At 36.7% G+C, this 24,626-nt stretch overlaps 1 protein-coding gene across 1 annotated transcript in view; it reads left to right on the top strand.

The window, feature by feature from the left end:
• LOC110330206 (transmembrane protease serine 11C) overlaps window positions 1-24,626 on the top strand; it is a 59,634-nt gene that overhangs the window by 24,336 nt on the left and 10,672 nt on the right. The window contains exons 4-6 of the mRNA XM_021210183.1: window positions 7,967-8,034; window positions 11,472-11,632; window positions 23,836-23,874. Of these exons, the coding sequence (XP_021065842.1) occupies window positions 7,967-8,034; window positions 11,472-11,632; window positions 23,836-23,874 (268 nt within the window). The remainder of the gene's footprint in view (window positions 1-7,966; window positions 8,035-11,471; window positions 11,633-23,835; window positions 23,875-24,626) is intronic.

Raw genomic sequence — 24,626 nt, 5'->3', positions numbered from 1 at the left:
CGGCATTTCCCCAACTGAAGCTCCTTTCTCTGTGATAACTCCAGCTGTGTCAAGTTGACACAAAGCTAGCCAGTACAACTGCACATAATAACAGTAGGAGACTTTAACATCCCACACTCATCAATGGACAGATCCTGAAAAGAAGCTAAACAGAGACATGGTGAAACTAACAGAAGTTATGAAACAAATGGATTTAACAGATATCTATAGAACATTTTATCCTAAAACAAAAAGATATACCTTCTTCTCAGCACCTCATGGAACCTCCAAAATTAACCATGTAATCAGTCACAAAACAGGCCTCAACAGATACAAAAATATTGAAATAATCCCATGCATCCTATCAGATCATCACAGACTAAGGCTGATCTTCAATAACACAAACAATAGAAAGCCAACATACATGTGGAAACTGAACAATACTCTACTCAATGATAACGAGGTCAAGGAAGAAATAAAGAAATACATTAAAAACTTTTTAGTGTCTAATGAAAATGAAGCCACAGCATACCCAAACTTATGGGACACAATGAAAGCATTCCTAAGAGGAAAACGCATAGCTCTGAGTGCCTCCAAAAAGAAACTAGAGAGAGCATACACTAGCAGCTTGACAGCACACCTAAAAGTTCTGAACAAAAGGAAGCAAATTCACCAAATAGGAGTAGATGGCAGTAAATAATCAAACTCAGGGTTGAAATCAACCAAGTGAAAACAAAAAGAACTATGCAATGAATCAACCAAGCCAGGAGCTGGTTCTTTGAAGAAATCAACAAGATAGATAAACCCTTAGCCAGACTAAGTAGAGGGCACAGGGACAGTATCCTAATTAACAAAATAAGAAATGAAAATGGACACATAAGAACAAAATCTGAGGAAATCCAAAAAATCATCAGATCCTACTACAAAAGCCTCTACGCAACAATACTGGATACATGAATGAAATGGACAATTTTCTAGGCAGATACCCCGTACCAAAGTTAAATCAGGATCAGTTTAATGATCTAAACAGTCCCATATACCCTAAAGAAATAGAAACACTCATTACTAGTATCCCAACTAAAACAAAGGACAGGACCAGGTGGGTTTAGTGCAGAATTCTATCAGACCTTCAAAGAAGACCTAATTCTAATTCTCCTTAAACTATTCCACAAAATAGAAACAGAAGGTACTCTACCCAATTTGATCTATGAAGGCACAATTACTCTGATACATAAACCACACAAAGACCCAACAAAGAAAGAGAACTTCAGACCAATTTCCCTTATGAATATCGATGCAAAAATACTCAATAAAATTCTCATAAACCAAATCCAAGAACACATATAAACGATCATCCATCATGATAAGTAGGCTTCATCCCAGGGATACAGGGATGTTTCAACTTATGGAAATCCATCAGTGTAATGCACTATATAAACAAACTCAAAGACAAAAGCCATATGATCATCTGGTTAGATGCTGAGAAAGCATTTGACAAAATCCAACACCCATTCATGATAAAAAGTCTTGGAAAGATCAGGAATTCAAGGCCCATACCTAGACATAATAAAAGCAATATACAGCAAACCAGTAACATCAAACTAAATGGAGAGAAACTTGAAGCAATCACACTAAAATCAGGGACTACACAAGGCTGCCCACTTTCTCCCTACCTATTCAATATAATATTTGAAGTCCTAGCCAGAGCAATTCACAACAAAAGGAGATAAAGGGGATACAAATTAGAAAGGAAGAGGTCAAATTATCACTATTTTCAGATGATATGATAGTATATATATATATGTGTGTGTGTGTGTGTGTGTGTGTGTGTGTCTCCAAAAATTCCATCAGAGAACTCCTAAACATGACAAACAACTTCAATGAAGTAGCTGGATATAAAATTAACTCAAACAAATCAGTGGCCTTTCTCTACACAAAGGATAAACAGGCTGAGAAAGAAATTAGGGAAACAACACCCCCCTTCACAATAGTCACAAATAATATAAAATACCTTGGTGTGACTCTAACTAAGGAAGTGAAAGATCTGTATGATAGGAACTTCAAGTCTCTGAAGAAAGAAATCGAAGATCTCAGAAAATGGAAAGATCTCCCATAATCATGGATTGGCAGGGTTAATATAGTAAAAATAACCATCTGGCCAAAAGCAATCTATAGATTCAATGCAATCCCCATCAAAATTCCAACTCAATTCTTCACAGTGTTAGAAAAGACGATTTGCAAATTCATCTGGAATAATAAAAACCCTAGGATAACAAAAGCCATTCTCAACAATAAAAGAACCTCTGGTCGAATCACCATCCCCAATCTCAAGCTGAACTACTGAACAATTGTGATAAAAACTTCATGGTACTCATACAGTGACAGACAGGTAGATCAATTGAATAGAATTGAAGACCCTGAAATGAACCCACACAACTATGGCTGGCCACTTGATCTTTGACAAAGGAGCTAAAGCCATCCAGTGGAAAACAGACAGCTTTTTCAACAAATGNTGCTGGCTCAACTGGCAGTTAGCATATAGAAGAATGAGAATTGATCCATTCTTATCTCCTTGTACAAAGCTCAAGTCTAAGTGCATCAAGGAACTCCACATAAAACCAGAGACACTGAAACTTATAGAGGAAAAATTGGGAAAGAGCCTCGAACATATAGGCATAGGGGAAATATTCCTGAGCAGAACACCAATGGCTTATACTGTAAGATCAATAATCGACAAATGGGACCTCATAAAATTGCAAAGCTTCTATAAGGTAGAGTACAGTGTCAGTAAGACAAAATGGCAACCAACAGATTTGGAAAATATCTTTACCAATCCTAAAACAGATAGGGGGCTAATATCCAAAATATATATAAAGAACTCAAGAAGTTGTACTCCAGAAAACCAAATATCCCTATTAAAAATGGGGTACAGACCTAAACAAAGAATGCTCAACTGAAGAATATCAAATGGCTGAGAAGCACCTAAAAAAAATGTTCAGCATCCTTAATCATCAGGGAAATGCAAATCAAAGCAACCCTGAGATTCTACTCACTCCAGTCAGAATGGCTAAGATCAAAAACTGAGGTGACAGCACATGGTGGTGAGGATGTAGAGAAAGAAGAACACTCTTCCATTGCTGGTGGGATTGCAAGCTGGTACAACCACTCTGAAAATCAGTCTGGCTGTTCCTCAGAAAATTGAACATAGTACTACCAGAAGATCCAGCAATACCATTTCTGGGCATAAAATACCCAGAAGATATTCCAACTTTTAATAAGGACACATGCTTCACTATGTTCATACCAGCCTTATTTATAATAGCCAGAAGCTGGAAAGAACCCAGATGTCCTTCAACAGAAGAATGGATATAGAAAATGTGGTACATTTACACAATGGATTACTACTCATCTATTGAAAACAATGAATTTATGACATTCTTAGACAAATGGATGTATCTGGAGGATATCATCTTGAGTGAGGTAACCCAATCACAAAAGAACACACATGATATGCACTCACGGATACGTGGGTATTAGCTCAGAAGCTCAGAATAGCCAAGATACAATTTGCAAAACACATGAAAATCAAGTAGAAGGAAGACCAAAGTGTGGATACTTGGATCCTTCTTAGAAGGGGAAACAAAACACCCATGGAAGAAGTTACAGAGACAAAGTTCAGAGCAGAGACTGAAGGAATGACCAGCTAGATACTGCCCCACCTGGGGATCCATCCCATAAACAACCACCAAACCCAGACACTATTGCAGATGCCAACAAGATTTTGCTGACAAGAGTCTGATAAAGCTGTCTCCTGAGAGGCTCTGCCAGTGCCTGGCAAATACAGAAGTGGATGCTCACAGTCATCCATTGGATGGAGCACAGGATCCCGAATGAAGGAACTAGAAAAAGTATCCAAGGAGCTGAAGGGGTTTGCAACCCCACAGGAGGAGCAACAATATAAACTAACCAGTATTCCCAGAGCTCCCTGGGACTAAACTACTAATCAAAGAAAACACATTGTGGGACTCGTGTCTATAGCTGCATATGTAGCAGTGAATGGCCTAGTCGGTCATCAACTGGAGGAGAGGCTCTTGGTCCTGTGAAGGTTCTATGCCTCAGTATAGAGGAATGCCAAGGTCAGGAAGTGGGAGTGGGTGGGTTGGGGAGCAGGGCGAGGTAGGAGTGGATAGGGTATTTTCGGAGAGGAAACCAGGAAAGGGGCTTACATTTGAGATGTAAATAAAGAAAATATCTAATAAAAAAGAAGTAAATATGACCAGGTAAATAATCCAGTGCTAAGAATTTATAGGTAGTCAAAGCACTCATATAAAGCAATCAGCCAGCCTTATACATTAAACCATTTAACACAGTATCCAAGAGTTAGGCATATATTAGATAGTCATACAACCAGGGCACTCATCAAATGACATTTGCCTGAAGCTGTCCAGATCATACAGGAGCATATGCCCCTTTAGAGATATGCCTCTTTTGACACAGCCTCCCTAATGAAAGGTTCTGTATAGATTCATAAAATTTTAAGGCATGTCATTTTTAAACAATAATAACAAAATAAAATAATAGATCTGTTCCATTTAATATAGGTTAACAGTTGTTACAAATTAAGTAAAAATTCCACTAGCATTCATTCAGTTCCCCATCCTTCAAAACGTAGCAGAATAAGGTTTAATCTCCAAGAATTTTAAACTCAGATATTACTCTAGATCTATCTTAAAACACAATATTTATCTGGTACACTAAATGTAAACCATTCTGAATTAAGATTCTAGCCATAATGGAACTGGGATCATTCAAAATTTATCAAGAATGCAATAAACGGGGCATTATTATTATTTATATTTCATGGGGTTTAAGTTTTCCTGTGACAAGAAGTCATTACCAAGAGCAATTTGAGGAAGAAAGGGTTCATTTTCATTTACAGTCCCAGGTTTCAGTCTATCATTATGGAAAGTCACACTGACAGAAGCTGGAAGCAGCCAGTCACATCACATCTGCAGTCAAGAGCGTAAAGAAATGACTGCTTTCATGGCACTTGTTTGCCTTGCTAAGCTTTATGTCCCCACTCCCACACATCTCAGGATCTCTGTTCTTAGAGAATAATGCTTCTCACTGTGGACTAGGTCCTCTCAGATCAACCTCAACCAACTTGATCAAAGCCATCATATGCCCACCGTCCAACTCAATACAGCTGCCCCTGCCTCCCAAAATGCTTAGATAAAGACATGTGCCACCCATGCCTGGCTGAACTAACTTGGCCTATAAGGCCCTCTGAAATGGTATCCCCACATGTTGGGGAAAATACAACTTATATGATGTCTCCTGAGTCACAAATCCCTCAAATACACCAGTCTGTTCTTACCTGGTAATTGTTATTCCTTTTACATAGAAAACTATACTGTTCTCTTTATTTTTTACTCCCCATCTTCCAGGTCTCATTCATATATTCCTTCTTCAATGAGTGCTTATCTGAGGCCTCAATCTTTCCATTTCATTATTTTGCATTCTTCATATCAAACTACTCCAAACCACCATACTTAAATATTTATTTCTTGGCATGCTAATAATCATCTGTTTCCTCCACTGACTCACTTAAAATATGACTGTTGTGTTTATCATTTACTTCAAAAGATAATACATTTATTGACAACCCCACTGTCATATTTCAATTGCTTGGTAGCAGGGAGAAAAACATAAATTAAACCTTCTGTCAGTGTCAACATGATGATGTTTAGAAGGACTATACTTGCCAACATGCAAGCTATCATGGATGTAAATCTTGTCTAGTGATGTTGTAATGCTATTGCAGGAAGTCATCCATTACATTGGAAATACAGAGAGAGAAGTAATTGAGAAGGCGATTCTTACATAAAATTTCTTTGGATGCTTTTTTTTTGTATAGCCTTGAATTCTTTTAAATTTTAATTTTTGAGAATTCCGTACATGAAAACTGTACTTATATAATTTTGACCCCCTTCACTCCCTCTCCTAACTCCCTGTGCTCCTCAACACTCTGTCAAATTCAAGACTTCTTTAGCTTATGCACACATACACACATACATATACACACATACACACATATACACACACATACACACTTCACACACATGTACACATACTTTCACACACATGTACACACACACAAACACACAAACTACTAAGTCTATTTAGTGTTCTGCATTTGCTCATATGTTTAGAACTGACCACTTGGGGTCAGATAACCTATCAAGTGTTTTATCCATGGAAAAAATTGATTTTCCCTCTCTCAGCATTGATTGGCTATAGGTTTTCATCTAAGAGAGAGACTTCAGAAAAATGTCCCCCTATCCAAGATTGGAAGTTGACTTATATGGTCATTATGCAGATCTTCTTTAGGCAACCATATTGTTGAGATTTCTCAAATACAGCTTCCCTATTAATTCTAAAAGATGCTCTCTTGTAAGCGGCATCCTGGTCCTCTGGCTCTTAAACTTTTCCATGCCCTCTCCTGTGATTTTTTTTTCCCCTAAGACTTAGGAATACAGTTTTCAGTGTAGATGTTTCAACTGCGGTTTGGGCACACACACACCCACACGCCTACTGTTATTTACTGTCTGTAAGTTGGCCAGTTGAGATCTCTGGAATAGATCTGCTGCAAAAAGAAGCTTCTTTGATGAAGGGTAGGAGCTGCGCTTACCTGTTCATACAGGGATAAGTCTTTAGAATACAGCCAGAAATTATATTACTTCAGGAAAATAGGAAGAGTGGTTTCTCCTCTAGGGTCTGTGATATCGCTAGTCATATGTAGTTAGCTAGGTTTAGAGTATCAGGCATGAAGTTTTTCATACTGAACAGTCTTGCTAGACAACTGTTGGCTGCCCACTCCCAAGTTATAACTGCCGCACGTTGTGCCATTGCGCTTTATGCCTGGGCCTTATAGCTAGGTAGAAAGAGATTGCTTTTCTCCCTTAGCAGCTTGTATAGCAGCTTCAGATATTAGGAGAGCTACATTTCAAGCTCTCAGGTCAGTTCTAATTTGATTCTTCCAAGTCCTATGTCCAAAATGACTAGTGGCTGCAGCTATAGGCACTTACCCTCAAGTTCTGAGAGGCATTCAGTGGCAGTGACAATAGACTATATTGTTTAGAAAGTCTCTTAGAACCTCCTGACTAACAAATCAAAAAAAAAAAAAAAAAGAAGAAGGCTTCACATGCCTAGGACTGCACATGTGTTAGATGGTCTAGAGCTTTTGGGAGGTGGGGTTTCATTAGCATCCCATTTGAATGTAACTTCAATATATATAACTTAGGTAAGATTAGTAACTACTGTTTCCCTGTAGCTTTTTCAAGCATTGTTAGTGTTATTTGTTCTCCTCCCTCTCTTTCCATATTACCCTCCATCCTCTTTCCCCAGTTCAAGTGCTCCACCCATTTCCCCTTCCCTTTTCATAATATTAATGCCCTGCTATCTCCCTTTAAGCCTATCAACAGTATAGACTTGCAAAGGGAAAAAAATAGATTGCCATGTAGGCATTACAGATCTGCCATAGCATAAATATACACACATGTTCACACACACACAAACACACACACACACACACACACATGTACACACTTAGAAACATCTCCATGCACATTGCCATATACTTTTATTGCATTAATTTTTCAATAAAATTTGCAGTTGAAAGAAAAGTAATATCTACTGGTTCACTGAATTTACCACTTCAAACTGAATTTTAAAGCTTATTCTGCTGCTCTTCAATGATTAGGGAAGACATGAACATTGCATATTATATGAAATTTAGGAATAATTTAATTTCAGCTATTCATAAATAAGTAAAATTAAACATATTTGGGCATATGAGACCAAGCTGGATGATGGACAGTTTGTTGTACTGTTGTTTATTTTTAGATGTATTTCAAGTTCTCCGAAGTGATAGAAACTTTCTTTTAAAAGCTGAAATCATGTCATTAACCCATTTTCTTTTTAATAGATGAATGAAACATTTCATGAATCAAAACTGAGAAAACAGTACGTCAAAGCTCACACTGTGCAAGTAAGGTACGCACAAAAGCGCTAGAAACAGTTTTGACTTTCACCTCTCCATTGTTGTTCAACAAGTTGTATATCTGTGTCGTAAGACTTTATGTTTGAAATAAAATTGAATTTAGTGTAGAGAGACACCCCCACTGCCCCCCGTGCTTCATATATGTAAAGAAAATGTTTTATTGTTTGTTAGAAAATGATTACAGGGCTGGAGATGGCTGGAGAGTTGCTCCTGCAAAGAACCCAAGTTCAGTTCCCAGCACTCACAGGGTGGCTCACTACCATGGAAAACTCCAGTTCAATGGGATTGAACACCCCTTCTGACCTCTGTGGGTATGTCATGCATGTAGTAGACACACATACATGCAAGAAATACACTTAACATGTAAAATAAAATAAATCTAAAAACAGTAAAAATTATAAATTGACTAAACCATAACAATGAATTCCAATTTATAGAAAAATCACAAAGTAAATTGAAATTTAGAGTATGCTTAAAACTTTTAACATGAATAAAAGAGGGTCACTGAGATAACATGTAACATACAAGCACTGGGCACAGCCTGATGACCCAAGTTCCACTCTAATACACTCTGAATAACATGCATGCCAAAACACACACACACGATAAATTATTTTCATTATTAAGTGAAAGACATCATGAGCAGAATGTATGAATTAATTTAGGAAAATTGTTTGGAGGATTGTAAACAGAGTTAAAAACTTGATTCGATATCAAAAGAGGGATATTTCATATAACAATCAATTTAGGGATGTTGCTTAAAAATCATATTCAAATACCACCTTGGGTCCTCCACCCCACATGTTGACAATAGACAAAAGCTGCTGTGGCAAAGCATGTAACTCCATGACTAAGACATTGAGGAAAGGAGGGGTCATAAATTCCAAGCTAGAGAGGGCTGGCTGCATATTGAAACCTTCTCTCATTAAAACCATATAGACAAAATAAATAGATAAATAATAAATGGAGCGACTAGGAACTGACTCTTTAGGCATTTGCAATCGACCCTAACACTCACACACTATATGTACAGTGCATCCCTGATTCCCTCCCTCACAGGGAGCCTACAGGAGTGGGTTCACAGCTTTATCCATTGACAAGATGAGGATACGTGTATTAATAAAGAATCAGGAGGAAATCGGTATGAACGGAAGGAAGCGCAAACAGAAGTCCACATATTTGAAACTGTGGGAGTTGTGTCTCTAGGAGTCCCACCTCTGTGACAAGGTTCACAGAAAGAAGAGCGTTACCCATTCCCCTTAAATAAATTTTTCACCACCAAGAAACAGATCCAAAATTAACATCAGCTCTTCAAAAACTATTTGCCACCTATCTGCGCAAAATCCATTTGTCTCTACCTGATAAGATTTTTAAACTTCAGAAATGACGTCCAGAGTATTCTATCGATAAGCTTAGAATGGAGCTAATAGAGTTTAGTTTTAAATATGAATTAATTATTAATCATTTCAAGGAAACGTTGTGAGCTCCGCTGGGCATTAAGTAGTTTCAGTAAGAATAAAATACAAGTTAGGCTCTTCATCACTAACCGAGAAACCAATTAGACAATTAAATCATCAATTAGTGTCTATGAAGGTATAAGTATATCCAATTGATAATCTGGGTACAGGAGAGACTTAGTTTCTAAATCCTAACATAGTGCTCTCATGTAGACAGAAAACAAACACGGGTTTTGTATAGTGTTGGACCCCAGCTGGGAGCAAAGCTTTGATTCTGGGTTAGAAATGAACTTGAGCATCACTGAGAGACTTAGCTATGTCTTAGAAATGACATTACTGAGTAAATGATCTTTTTAATAAGTTTGTCGAATGGACTATCTCCCTTTTTGTAGGTTATATGTGTCATTTTTGTCCCATGCTACTTAAATATCATATCACTAACTATTAAAATACAAAGATGTTATATGGGAACTAAAAAAACTCACACCCATGAAGGCACAAGAGTGTACCTTTGCTGCCTGTGCAAATCCTAACCCAAAGTTAGATATATAGAGAAGCATAAAGCTGAACTTCTCGTTTAAAAAGGTTCTTCAGTATTCATTAGATCTGATGAGTGCTTAAAGACAAGAGGTTCTCGGGAAAATATCCAAAGAACTCAGAGAGAATTAGTTAATCATTCACGGAAGGGAAAACCATTCTTGAAATGTAGTAATTCCATACACCTGTGAGAACAATCACACCATTCCAGCAATAAGTTCCTAAACTTTAATGCTTGACAAAAATAACTAGCATTTTAAAACTGTATTATATGTAGCTGTGTGTATATGCATTTAAAGCAACAATATTTTAAAAAATATTCATTGTTACCTGTTTCTCTGCATGCAACTATATAAATGTCCATAAACTTAAATTTTCCTTTTATCTCTTTGAGTATATTCAAAATAAGTACAATTGGCAGTCACCCTGGATATATTTAAGGTTTAAGTTTAGATTAAAATTAATCATGCCTATAACAAATTAAAATAGATTCTCCAATAAAGAGTAACAGAAATCGTATTTACTTAAGATACCATAGAAAAAATAATGGAAATAAGTTTTGTAGTCACTGAGGGAATCTTGGATCTTAAGCACAGTTTCCATCTTTGTTTGCACATGTTTTGAAGGTTTTAAAGAGGAGGTTATTAGGATCTTCTTACATTGCAGAGAGCTATCGGTTGTTAATTTTCAGATATATAAATACAGATAGACACAGAAGTAGAAAGTCGGGTGTAAAGGACCTTCACTATAGTCAGTTATAGTTGCTCCCTTGTAAAATGTATAGCTTATCCATTTGCTTCTTCAATTCGGAATTACAGATAAAATGAGTTCACTCTTTGTAACCTCAGTCTTGATAGCCAACAAGTGAATGGACAACGACTCACTATTGCAAACTGCAATTCCATTTAAAGCAACAACAAACATAAGACAAAAATCGATTCATATTCACTTGTTTTTCTGTTTTTATTTTTTATTAGTCTCCCTGCAGAATCTGCACTAGATCCATAATACATAAATACCTTTACACTAATGAATAATTTTCATTCACTCACCACAGCAGTGTTTAAAATTCTTCTATATCCATTCATAAGAAGCTCCCAATCTGTAATGGGAAAACAATAAATAAGATTAGCATTCAATTTGGGGGATAAAATCCAGAAACAGAGGATGAAAGCAACTTGCAATATAATCACAGTGGCCAATATTAGGTATAAAATTCAAACTCAATTCCCCTGGATCTAAAACTGAAAATGAATTGTTTCATTACGTCTATATAATGTTATTTCCCTTCCCTTGGGAGGGACCAGATGGTGAGCAAACCATAAAATTGTCTTGTTTCACCCTTTGTCTCTCTACAAACTCCCCTCCCCAGCCATTAGGAGTGAGCCAGGTTCAGTCATGAAATGAACATCTACTTGTCTGCTTATGTTTTACAGCAAAGCCAAAGGGAAGGTGGTGATACACGCTGTGCTCAAATTTAAATCCTGTTATAAAAATAATGTAGAAAAATACTGGGAAAGCATTGAAACCATTTTGTATCAGAAACTCAAAGGCCAAACTGGATTATGTATAGACTCTTCCTCATTTAAATTTTCAGGTAAGAATATATATGGCATGGGATGACTTCCATCATTTCATGGTAGTTTGTTATTCACGTGAAGCAGAATTTCTTCCTTTAAATATTGTACCACATAAACTGATAGCTAGTTTTGTGTCCCATGATAGTAATCAGAATCTCAAATAACTTTTTTTTTTTTTCAAAACAAAGCCACCTAAACCGTGGCTTACTCTGCGGCCATGAAGAGCCTTTCTGTTCTGGTAGTCTCAACAATATAGACTGGCAGGATTTAAAAAAATATCCTGGAACTTTTAAAAAACAAACTCCTTTCTTATCATACATTTAATAGAACTTGCCTCACACGGTCACATATAACGTGATTCTTGCTCCCTGGTTTGTGAGAATAACTTGGAGTATAATAAAAGTACAGTCGTCTCTCAAACAGGCTGTCAGTCCCTACTGTGAGTCCTGTTATAAGAATAACGTAGAAAAATTTGGGGACAGAATTGAAACCTTTTTGTATCAAAAGTCTTATTCAAGGGTGGGAAAGTGTAGTCACTTCTAGAGGAAGGACTAAAAGATTGGGGTTAGGGGTCCTAGGACAAGCATTCATTTTCACTGAATACCAAAACGTCAAAAAAAAAGTTTCTTCTGGATAAGATGCCATCCCTGGTGAATTGAGACTTCTCTGAAATCGTGAGGTTTCCCTTCTCATACATTTCCTCCTCACTTAGCTCATTCTATTCATAGTGACCTCAAAACAGCAGGAAGAAAGCAGCCTTCCAACTGGGAGAGGAAATGCCATTCAAATGTATGTTTTTAGAAACTCATCACTAACTACATAAACTCAAGTGTAAAATAAATATTACATTCCTAGCATCCTTCCAAATTTTAAAATATTACATATGATCTCAAAGAAATATATACTCTGGTGTTCTCTTCCAGACAACTAATTTTTCCAGTACTTATGTTGTAATGTTAAGCTACACTCTCGTCAGGAGCAGTTAAATGAAGGAAATTAATTTAAGACTACACTCTGGTATTGTTTTAAGTCTTGGCAACTCACTGCCCTGCCCTCTTTGTCCTTCATCAGAAGTTAGGCATCTCATAAAACTGAGTAAGGATTCACCCATGTAGTACCAAACCTAGCAGCTGACGAAGCCATTCCCCAAAACCACAATGGAACAAGCTAATACCAGGCTTATACTCATGACAGCTCTTGTCAGGATGAACTTTTATTCTTTGGTCAGCACATAAGTAGGTCTGTGCCATAGGGATCTGTGAAATGTATTTGGCAGCCAAGTTGCTGTTTAAGCACTTTCTTAAATACCATGGCATTCTGATGATACCTAGTTAGCTCAGTTACTTACAACAAATATGTCAAGGCTGTGAAATACATCTTCATACATGCTGCTTAACATACAGAAAAATGCCTATGTTTTTAAGACAGACTTAGTGTGCCACTGGCCAGGGCTGTTAATTAAATGAATGGCTGGTTATAGCATCAGTATCCTATGATATGACTAGGAAAAAAAGCAACATAAAGCAGTGCTTGAAATCATAGATTTTACTACTAGATGGCTTAGTATTTGGCTTTTCAGTTTTCTAAATATTAGCTGTATGACTCTGGAACATTTACTTAACATTTCAGTGCCTCAGTCTGACCATGTCATAATATAAAAGAGGATAAGAATTTTAAAGATTACTTCTTATAGTTGTGAAGATTTTTGGAAAATTGATACATTTATAAATTATAAAGAACTTAAATGTTAAACACAATTATTATTAGTTACTGAGGTTTAACACAAATTATTAATTACTGAGGTTTTATCCAGAGAAAACAAAACACTCAATACATATGTTTTATAGATTTGAAAGCTGTCTTAGACAACTAAGTTGTTTAACTATTTTCTATTGCTTTTATTGCTGTAATAAAATACTGTTACCAAAAGTGACTTGGGAACCAAGCAATTTGTTTTTCCTCTGACATCTAACTCTCAGATCCTACTCCAGCAATGAGGGAAGGCAAGGCAAGAACTCAAGGCAGAAATCTGAAGCAAAAACTATGAAGAAATCTTGCTTACTGGCTTGCTTCTCATGGCTTGTTCAGTGTGCTTTTTATGCAGTCCAGGACCACCAGACTAGGGATGGCACTGTCCATACTAAGCTGGGTTCTCCCACATCAATAGTTACTCAAGAAAATGCCCAACTGACTTTCCAACAATCTGACAGAACATCTTCTCAACTGAGGTCCCTTTTGTGAACTTGTCACCAAAAAAAAAAAAAAAAGAAAGAAAAGAAAAGAAAAGAAAGAAAGAAAGAAAGAAAGAAAGAAAGAAAGAAAGAAAAACAAAACAACCAAAAACAGGAAAAAATATCAATCAGAGGTTGGTGAGATAGCTCGGCAAGTAGAGGCATTTGATGACAAGTCTGATAATCTGGGATTACTCCCTGGAATCATGGTGGAAGGAAAGAACTGATTCTCACAAATTGTCTTTTAACACCATATGCCCAACATAGCATACACACACAATCAATGAATATAATAAAAACGGAAGTCAAAAGAATAGGCTATAGACAGACAGACAGACAGACAGATAGACAGATGATTATTCTTTTTTTTTTTTTAAAGATTTATTTATTTATTATATGTAAGCACACTGTAGCTGTCTTCAGACACTCCAGAAGAGGGCATCAGATCTTGTTACGGATGGTTACGAGCCACCATGTGGTTGCTGGGATTTGAACTCTAGACCTTCGGAAGAGCAGTCAGGTGCTCTTACCCACTGAGCCATCTCACCAGCCCCATGATTATTCTTTTTAATTTGATACTTTTTGATTTTGGTCCTTGAATCACAACTCTGGATGCCAAAGTTCAACTAATTACTCCAGAATAAAGAGAATGGCTGCTCCTGAGAGAAACAGAAATGGTATTTTTCCTTCTCCATTCTTAGATATCTGTTTCCTCTCATTAGTGGCTTCTAAAGCACACAATATGTTACTTTTGACAGAAACATGTGGTTTGAAGGCTTCTGTGTATGATGACACATTCTTCAGATCACCCTCAGATCTGCAAACACCAGGACTGGCAGAGTAATGAGCCACAGCAGGCCAGGAGGAAATCTGGCTCAACAGGACACAGTCGTTCATGTTGTTTCAAACTTTAATAGTCTGATGCGAGGCAGTTTATTTTAGGTATATTTAAGTACAGAATAATTTGGGGGGGAAATTTCCTGGTATAACACAATCCTGTGTGATAAATCTATTTTATCAAAATATCAAAAGATATTATATCAAAACTCTTTTTAAATTACATGTCACTTCTTTCATTGAAGGTGGGTTCCATAGATAGAGTACATGTGTCATCTTAAGGGCTTGGAGGAGTATCTGGGGTGGTCTCCAATATACAGATAGTTCAAGGGTCACTAGGCTATTAACTGCCTTTGGTTCTGTTTGTAAGAGACTGGGGGAACCTGTGGCCATACAGATAATGCAAAGTTCACCAGACTATTAGCTGTATCCATATCCAGTCTCCTGGGTGAAAAGCAGGTTACACATCTCTTTTCGTTTCTTCTTTTTTCTTTTTTTTCTATTTTTTGTATTAGATATTTTCTTCATTTACATTTCAAATGCTATCCTGAAGGGTACAGGGGACTTTTGGGATAACATCTCTCTTTTCAAGAGACAGCAGTGGATGTTTAACACTCCTGGTTTCCCTAGTGCTTAGCTGTGAGCACAAAGACTCTGTGCCCAGTACAGCCCTAGACATGGGGTCTGCACTGGGGGAAGAACAGCATCATGTAACAACTCCCTGATGATGGAGCAGCCTCTCACTTGCACTAGATCACTTCACTCTTTTTCCTGTTCATTGGTTTATCTCTTCATACTCTCTCCTTACCTACCATTTTTTGATTATAAGACTTTGTAAATATATATATATATATATATATATATATATATATATATATTCAAAGTTTTAGGGATCCATTGAAGACCTCAGGTGACAACAGAGTCTTTACAGATTAAATTAGCTAAATTAAAACTGATATCACACTGCACTAAGGTGGCCCTACTTCTGTGAATAGTGTCGTAATAGGTCGATCTGAAAGCACAAACTCATATCAACCATGTGGGGAGAGACTGAGTTAGCACCCACTCACACCGAGGAATACCAAGGAGTCCTTAAAGCCACCAAGAGACTGAAAGAAAGAAGGAAGTGTTCCTCAAAGAGCATTCAAGAACATAACCCTGATACCATCTTGACTTCAGACTTTAGGCTTCATAATTGAAAGAGAATAAACTGTATTAGGTCATACCCTCTGAGATAATTTATTATAACAGGCCAAGAAAACTAATAGAGACAACTGTGGGAACCACCACATCCAAAGTAATGTTTACCTAAGATATCCTCAAATACAGTGTGACACCCTAATGGGGAGTCCCCACAGTGGACATCATGTTCTTTGTTGATTAATCAGAATAAATTGATAATACTGATAAAAGAAACATCTTTGACATTTCAGCATTTGCTAAATATCCAAAGTTAAGTCAATCATAATTTCTCCGCTCCATTGGCTCTGGAACTCCAGTGTACTACATGTAAAGAAAGTTATTTGCCTCAAATTACAATGAGAATCTATCATAGCCCAGTGCTTGGCATGAATAAAGAAGCTGATAAATTCAACACAAATTTATGTCATTGGCTCACACAGCTCTAAGGACTGGGATGCGAACTGTCTCTGGAAGGGGTAGAATCAGGAGCTCTAAGCAGGTTACAGAGAACCATTCTTTCATTTCTTAGCTCCGTTCTTGGGAAACTGTTCAGCACCTCTTGACTCACAAAATTCTCCAGAGGATAATTATAATGAAAGAAGTAGGTGCTGTTTAATAAGCCAGAAAACAAATGCAATGTGAAGCGCTTATTTCCTCTGCTTGATCACCAAAAAATATGTGACTAGGGTGGTGGAGAACACTGTACAGCTCGAGTCACACGGCCACTAAACCACATGGATAAATAGGAGAGAAGGGACATTTCTCCCAAGAAATCTAGTAAGCAGCAGAAAATACATCCATTATTTGCCAAAGCTGGCATATGGGGTCACCTTGGAGTGGATTGACACTTCAAATAACTACTGTCTTTTCTTATCACTTCTAAGAATTGTCTATGGGAGTTTCATTTTTATGTCATTCGACAGTCAGGAGAAGGCAAATCATCAGCAGATGATCAGTGCTTTTCTATATCAAACGTTTCAGGTCTATCAATGTCGGATGTGATGTTCTAGAGGATGAAATCCAGGATCAAAGTGCAGTCATTTGGGTGTCTGGTTGAGGACTTCTGGTCAGGTCCATTGGTGGTTCTTGCTGCATTCTCACTTAAAAAAAAAAACATGGTAGATAATTATTTCATAAAAATGTTACTCTCAGTCTATCGTGTGTGTGTGTGTGTGTGTGTGTGTGTTGTGTGTTTCATGGATGGATGGATTCAAAGCACAGCAGTAAGACCTTTTAAAGTGATTTTACAAGCCTTAAGGATGAAGTAACTCATGCATAAAGATCATAGCTCATGTAAAAATATCAAATCAAACAAAGTGTCCAGAAACATGTCTAGGTTTAATAAATATACTTACTGCAGGACAAACATTTCATATAACCCTTTTATTATTATAATACCATGTCATTGTAAGGTAAAAATTGTTAAATTACCTGACATTGACTAAGAAAAATATGAAAAAATTATATATTTCTCCCCTACTCAATAAATATTTATTTCCTTAAAAATGATTTCTTGTGGGGGGGGGGGTTATGCTGCATATCTTTAACCCCAGCACTCAAGAGACAGAGGCAGGCAGATCTCTAAATTTGCAACCAGCCTGGTCTCAATAAAGTGAGCTCCAGGATAGCCAGGGCTACATAGAGAAACCCTGTCTCAAATAAAGAAATTAATAATAATAATAATAATAATAATAATAACTTCTGGAAAATTCTTAACCTAATTTTATTTATTTTAATGAAAAGAAAGCTGATATTCCTTCCCAAACCCCAAATTGTAGCTCCATGATGTTTAATACCATGTTCCATTAAGGATGATTAAGCCAATAGTTAAAACTAGCTATACAACATCCCCTTTACCTCATTCTATAGCTCTTGAGACAACTCCATAAAAAGTTCAGGGTGGCTTGGAACTTGCTAAGGGTACAGCTTTCCACCAGCACATCTTGCTACAATTTTCTCTTTAGTATTTTATGGCTGTTTATCTGATATTATTAGATAAACAGAACATGCACTTAATATATAATATTTATGTAATTCAAGTTTTTAATGTCAAAGAGAAATGCAAGTGATATTTCATGTACTAAGCAAGTTGTCTCACTAGGAGATGGGTTTGCCTGTCACAGATGTAAACTCTGTGTAGGATGACAGTTCATTTGCAAGGTAATCCCTGAGCAAGACAACAGTCCAATAATAGACTAGATCCATTTGCAAAACTTCAGAGACAAAGGCAATGGCAGTCTCTTCAAGCTGTGGGGGAAAAAAAAACTACAGCAATTGTGTAAAAGAAAAAAAAGCTTCAAGATTCATATACTAAAGCAAGTACTTTACATGAAATGCCTTATAAAATTGAAATACCTTATAATGTTCACAACTTTAATGGGCCATTTAAGGCTCTGATTCTTATTTGCTTTTAAATAATAACAATCAGTTCCCACGCCAAAAAAAAAAAAAAAAATCACTGAATGGTTTAGGGATGAAACATGCTAAGTACTTACCCTACATTGTAATTGCTTAGAGCAAAGCTTCAAATTATGTGGAAGAAAAAGAAAAAAAAATGGAAGCAATAAACTCCACAGACACACATGCTGACCGTGACTCACGGCAAAGGCTTTTACAGACAAGCCCCAAGGCTTGCCCTAGCACCCGTGAGCAGCTGGCTAAAAGTGGGGCATAGACTGACTTAGTAGAACACATATTCTCATGAGCCTTGATCCTGAGACGAGGAATTGCCTCACTGAGTCATTGTTTAAAGACTAAACAAACTCCGTCTTTTCTTTCTTTTTTTTTTTTTTGATAAATCTTTAAAGACATGTGATTATCAAAATGTGGGGTTTTTTAGCTAAGAACCGATTTTCAGCTTTAACAAATCTATTTTTATCAAATCTTAAAACATGTCAAGTAAAACACCTTAACCATATGCATTTCATAATCATAATCATAATCATTAGAGAGACAATTCTCAGCATAGTTAATAACTTATCTTTTAAATAAAATACATTACTTCTTAAAACGTTTTTGTAAAACTCTCAAATTTACCAAGGACTTCCTTACATCTCTAGAAATAACCATTAACATAAGGTGGGTATGTGGTGGTCTCAAGACACTGGGGAAGTGTGGGTTATTAACATTGTCACTAAATTCCTCAAGTATTTGGAGTTCTGAGTCCTTGCAATTTCTTTGTTATTTCTGTTTTCATCCTTCAGTGTTGACAAGAGTTCTTACTGTAATATCTATTTTCTCTATGTTCTTCCCTAAGTTCTTTTTATGGTCACTCCATTTCTTTTCAATATTTACAGTAATATATTCAAAAATTAGAAAAGCAACCAACCTGTAAATGAAAGTATGTCAGACCATTCACTAATTATAGAAACTTTAGCATAATAGTTTTTTAACTCCTGCATACATTCTTTTCCCCAAATTCCTGAGTTCACAACATAGAAAATATAATAAAATTTCCCAAAATATGTAGCTAGCTATGCTTGATAACATGTGGCTTCCAGCCATAAATTATTTAAAAATGATATTTCTTTGTATACTTTTTAAATGTAGTTTTCAGTTTAGAGTTTGAGATACTTAAAACTAAATAATATAATTATGCCCTAAACACTGCCCATTGTAAATATTAATCAGATAGTCACTATTTAAAGGTGGTTGTGATCAATAGGGTACATAAGACAAACTACACTAAAATGTGCACAAAATTACTATGGATATATCTATAGAATATTGCATAGTAATATGATATAGTAATAAAATAACATAACATACAAGTTACCCTCTGACCTTTCATGTGACACCCACACATGAAACCTGTCATCTGTGAAAACAACTCGTGATTTACCTGATATTGACTTTTATATCCTCATCATTGACTGTCAGCAGGCAAGGTATGTACTCTAAAAAAACTAACCTACATCAGTCTGAGGAATGGCCAGTGACACATCATGAGTAACTACAGGGCAATTCTCAGTCAAACTGGAAACAAAGGAAGGCAATTATCGAGGCTAGGTATACAGTCAGCTGACCCAAGTGTGGCGTGAGTGGAGCATTTGGGGTCTGCTCAAGCCCAATCCAGCCCCACACTATGCTCCTTTGATTTTAATGATGCCCCCTCACATTACAACTGTGTGTGCACTAAAATATCATGAACAAGGACATAACTTTTACATCATAAAATAAAATCTGGCTGAACAAGTCCATATACACTTACAGTTTCACAGTTTTCAGAAATCGGCCAGTTGGACATTTTTAAATGTCCCTAAGAGAGCATGGCTGAATGCTTCTATGTAGAAAACCCAGGAAATGAATCTAAAAGGTAGATATACTCGTTATTTAGAATTTGGATTCATGTAGAGTAACAAATTTACATAAATAACATTAAAGTCTATATAATTACTATATATAATTAATATATATTTTCTATAATTATAATTCTATATAATTAATGTTATAAATGAGCCTGCTACTACTGTAAAAATTAAAGTTATTCTTTGTTCTTGGAATTTTACAGTTTGTTTCAGATTTTTTTCTCCCAAGGAAAGAAGTTTGCTAGAAATCGGATTGTAGAGGAGTCTTCCTTTTCTTAAATCTTTATCTAGCTATTGTTTGTTTGTTTGTTTGCTTGCTTGCTTTATTGAGATAGATCTTTCTATGTAGTTCTCTTGGCTTAGAAATCATTCACTATGCACAAGCTAAGATTAAAGAGTATAGGTATAAAATGAGAGTTCTTTCTCCTCCTCCTCCTCCTCCTCCTCCTCCTCATCATCATCATCCTCTTCCTCCTTTTCTTCCTCCTCTTCCTCCTCCCTTCTCCTTCCTCTCCTTCCCTGTCCCCCTCCTCCTTGTTCTTCCTTGAGACATAATCTCACTATGTAATTTTCATTTGTTTATTTGTTTTTGTTTTTTCAAGACAGGGTTTCTCTGTATAGCCCTGGCTGTCCTGGAACTCACTTTGTAGACCAGGCTGGCCTCGAACTCAGAAATCCGCCTGCCTCTGCCTCCCAAGTACTGGGATTAAAGGCATGTGCCACCACCCCCCGGCTCACTATGCAATCTTGGCTGGCCTGGAACTTGCTTCGTATACCAGGTTAACCTCAAACGCATAGAAATCCACCCCCTCCGTCAACTCAGTGTTAGATTTTAAAAAGGAGGGCACCACCAAGCCCAGGACAGGAATCCCCCAGTCCATCCAAACTGGCTCCTCATACTTCCCAACCATGAACAGTAGATATGGATGTTCTACGGGATTAATCAGAGAGTATATTTCAAATCTAATATTCACCCTCCAACCATATCATACCTATATTTCTCTGGCCTTAAAATAAATTCCTCAACTCTTTCCCAAAGAATATTTTATCAGCCATTCAAGTCTTCCCCTTTTGCTTAACGTTTGGTGGTGCATTCAGTCATCTACAGGTCAGCCATAAAACCAAACACAGGAAACTGGACAGAGCTAGACATTATATTTAAGTTAAGTATGAATGCTTGATTCACTGAGGATACTTGATAACTTAAGCCCTTGGAGAAGACCAGTGCCTGTTTGCTGGGCTGTCTGGGATTTTAGTTTTCTTGTCCTATAAACTGGTCTGGCCTCAGCTCCTCTCCTCCCTCAGCCATGGAGTGCTGGAATTACAGCCACCACTCCCAGGACTCTTACCATCCTTTGATCCATAGCCTCCTTGGCAGAGACAGAGCTATTGTTTTCTAGGACTTCCTCAATGCAGTCCACTGTAAACAGAGTCTCTTAGGTTACCATGCTGAAGTTGTGGTTGTGAGGTCAAGCCACAAAACTTCCAACCTCTGAGTGTGAGTCAGGGGACTTAAAAGGCAGGAAATACTGACAGCCACCACTGTGACTCAGTCTGAAAGGAAAATGGCTTAAGTCATTTCTCAACTCATTGTAGCTGGCCTTCTACACATGGAAGTTATAACTATTCTCTGCTAAGCTATGGGACAGCACAACCTTTAAAAAGCAAACTACACATCTAATACATTTGTTTTCTTTGGCAAGGAACACATTAATAAAGAAAACCTCAAGAAAAGAAAAAAACATATAAATACCATGGAGTTTTAAAACTAACAATTAAGATTATGACAATAATTGTCCAGTCTATTTAAAAGTTTGTTTCTAAAAATTTCAATATGATTTTATAAGTTACCAAGCATTGAAAATTCAAATATATATAAAATCATGCCATGATATATATATCATGTCAAACACAAAACAACCTTTGGAAAATAGCAGTAAGACATCTCATCACGCAGGCGTGGCCCCTTTCTTCTCTAGCCCAGCTGACTGCTACGTGCCTTTGCCTTTCGTTTAGGTAGGTCAGCATCTGGTAAAGGATTCTTTTGTCTTCCTGATTTATTGTGCAACTAACTGTAAAATGATAAGTGTAATGGACGTGGAGTGTTTGGACACTTCTTCCTTGATCTGTAGAAATCAAGAACATAAAATGAATCAGCATAAACATTTATAGTGTCTACCTTACTTTTGTCTTCCTGATTTATTGTGCAACTAACTGTAAAATGGTAAGTGTAATGGACGTGGAGTGTTTGGACACTTCTTCCTTGATCTGTAAAAATCAAGAACATAAAATGAATCAGCATAAACATTTATAGTGTCTACCTTATCGTACAGTTGATAATGCCTTTTTGAACTCTTTAAGTAGAACTGGCTAATGAAGTGACAGTTTCCTACATATGAAATTTGAAGTATGACTCATTTATTTTTTTCCTCTCTTCATACTTTTCCCACATCAATTGACCAAATTTGAGATTCTGTTCAGAAATGGGGTGCATAGCAAAACTATCTGCTATAAATGATTCTTTTCCAAATCTATCCAGGAATGAGAAGAAAATTTTAAACTATGTCTTATTGCCAAGTTAAACCCTTTTGATCCAAACTAAATGGACAATGGGACAGCAAACAATTGAGCCATAGCACACAAAGAATGTAAATTTTACAGTATAGTAAAAATGCACTTAACACACACACACACACACACACACACACACACACACATGCTAATACTAAACCAAAACTACTACCTGACCCAGATGTTTCACACATCTAAATGACCCTAAGTTAGCACATCCACATGTATTACAGTGCTGTCCACAACAGCCAAGATATTGACCAGCCTAAATATTCATCGACAGTTGACTAAAGAAAATGTGATACCTATATAAAGGGGGACTTTGTTCCTCTGTAAGGGAGAATAACATTATAACAGCTGCAGGAAAATAGACAGAATATCGAGTATTATGTTAAGAGAAACAAGCCAAACTCAAAGAGACAAATACATCTCCTCTCATTTGTAGAGCCTTGATGGAAAGTGTGTGTGTGTGTGTGTGTGTGTGTGTGTGTGTGTGTGTGTGTGTGTGTGTGTGTTGTGTGGCAAATTTATAAAAAAGGAGGAGCTCTAAAGGAATGAGAGGATAGGAACAAGAGAGTACGTAATGGAGTACATTTCAAGAAAGCAGAAACATGGCCTATGTTGGGAAGAACAGGGGAAAGCCAGATGAGGAGAGGCAGAATAGAACATTGAGAGAGAACAAGAATAAAGTATAACTATACATGTTATATGTTTATGAAAATATCACAGGGAAACCAATGTCTTCATATGTTAACCAAAACATTCATTTCAATTTTTAAAGTGCAGGAAAGGTAACATCTTAGTTCATAGGATTATTGTTAGAGTTTCTTCTAGGATCTGATGGAAGGTTACCACTTCTCCTATATTTTAGAGCATATCAAAAGTAAAATTGTTTTACAAACTATGAGGAACTTTAGTGCTTTAGAAGTAAGTATAAATATTTTATTTTTCTGCATATTAGTCCATAAACAAAACTGGCCATCAAAATAGATAAAATGTTTACAAGTTATTGCCAAAGCAATTTAAGTACAATTCATTTTAAAAATAAAATGTGTTTATAAATGTAAATAATTTTATTTTCTTGACTTTTAGACATTGCAATGCCAATAGCAGAAGATCTTCTCAATACATGTAAGTTTATCAATAATGTTATTTTCCATCAAATCTTTAGCCTTAAAATGCCAAGAAGACTTGCAGTTGAATTGTAATAAGAACCCTAATTTTACAAGTGTGTTACCGTAGCTCTCCTCTTTTTTTAAATTCTTTCATCTTTTTTTACAGTCCAGACTTTATCCCCCTCCCAGTCCACCCTCTGACTGTCCCACATCCCATACCTCATCCCTGCCCCCTGTCTCCTCGAGGATGTCACCACCCCCAATAGGCCTCTAAACTCCCTGGGGCCTCCAGTCTCTTGAGGGTTAAGTGCATGAACCCAGACTCAGTAGTCCTCTGCTATATATGTGTTGGGAGTCTCATATCAGTTGGCATATGCTGCCTGGTTGGTAGTTATCCTTAAACTGACTGATATCGTAGGTTTAAAATGTGGAGCGTTATCACAAGCCATAGTGGCAGAGGGGACCTGGGGACAAACAGTGGTAATTAAGAACTTAGAATCAGCACATGTGCATTTTGAATCTCAGATCTGCCAAATTCTAAAGGGAAGAATTACCATAAGTTCCTTAACTTCCCAAAGCCTTACTTCCAAATTAGTGTGAAGATAGAATAAGATGATATAAATAGATTACTTACCAGAGTATATGTCCTGAAAGCACTCAATGTATGTCAGCTATTTGTGTTTTCTGTCTACATGTAAGAATCCCACGCCCAGGAACTAACTCTCTCTCTCTCTCTCTCTCTCTCTCTCTCTCTCTCTCTCTCTCTGA

The sequence above is a fragment of the Mus pahari genome, chromosome 13 (genome assembly GCF_900095145.1).
Source record: "Mus pahari chromosome 13, PAHARI_EIJ_v1.1, whole genome shotgun sequence".
Taxonomy (NCBI): Eukaryota; Metazoa; Chordata; class Mammalia; order Rodentia; family Muridae; genus Mus; species Mus pahari.
Note: the sequence above shows the minus strand (reverse complement) of the source record. Positions and strands in the feature narration are given on the sequence as shown.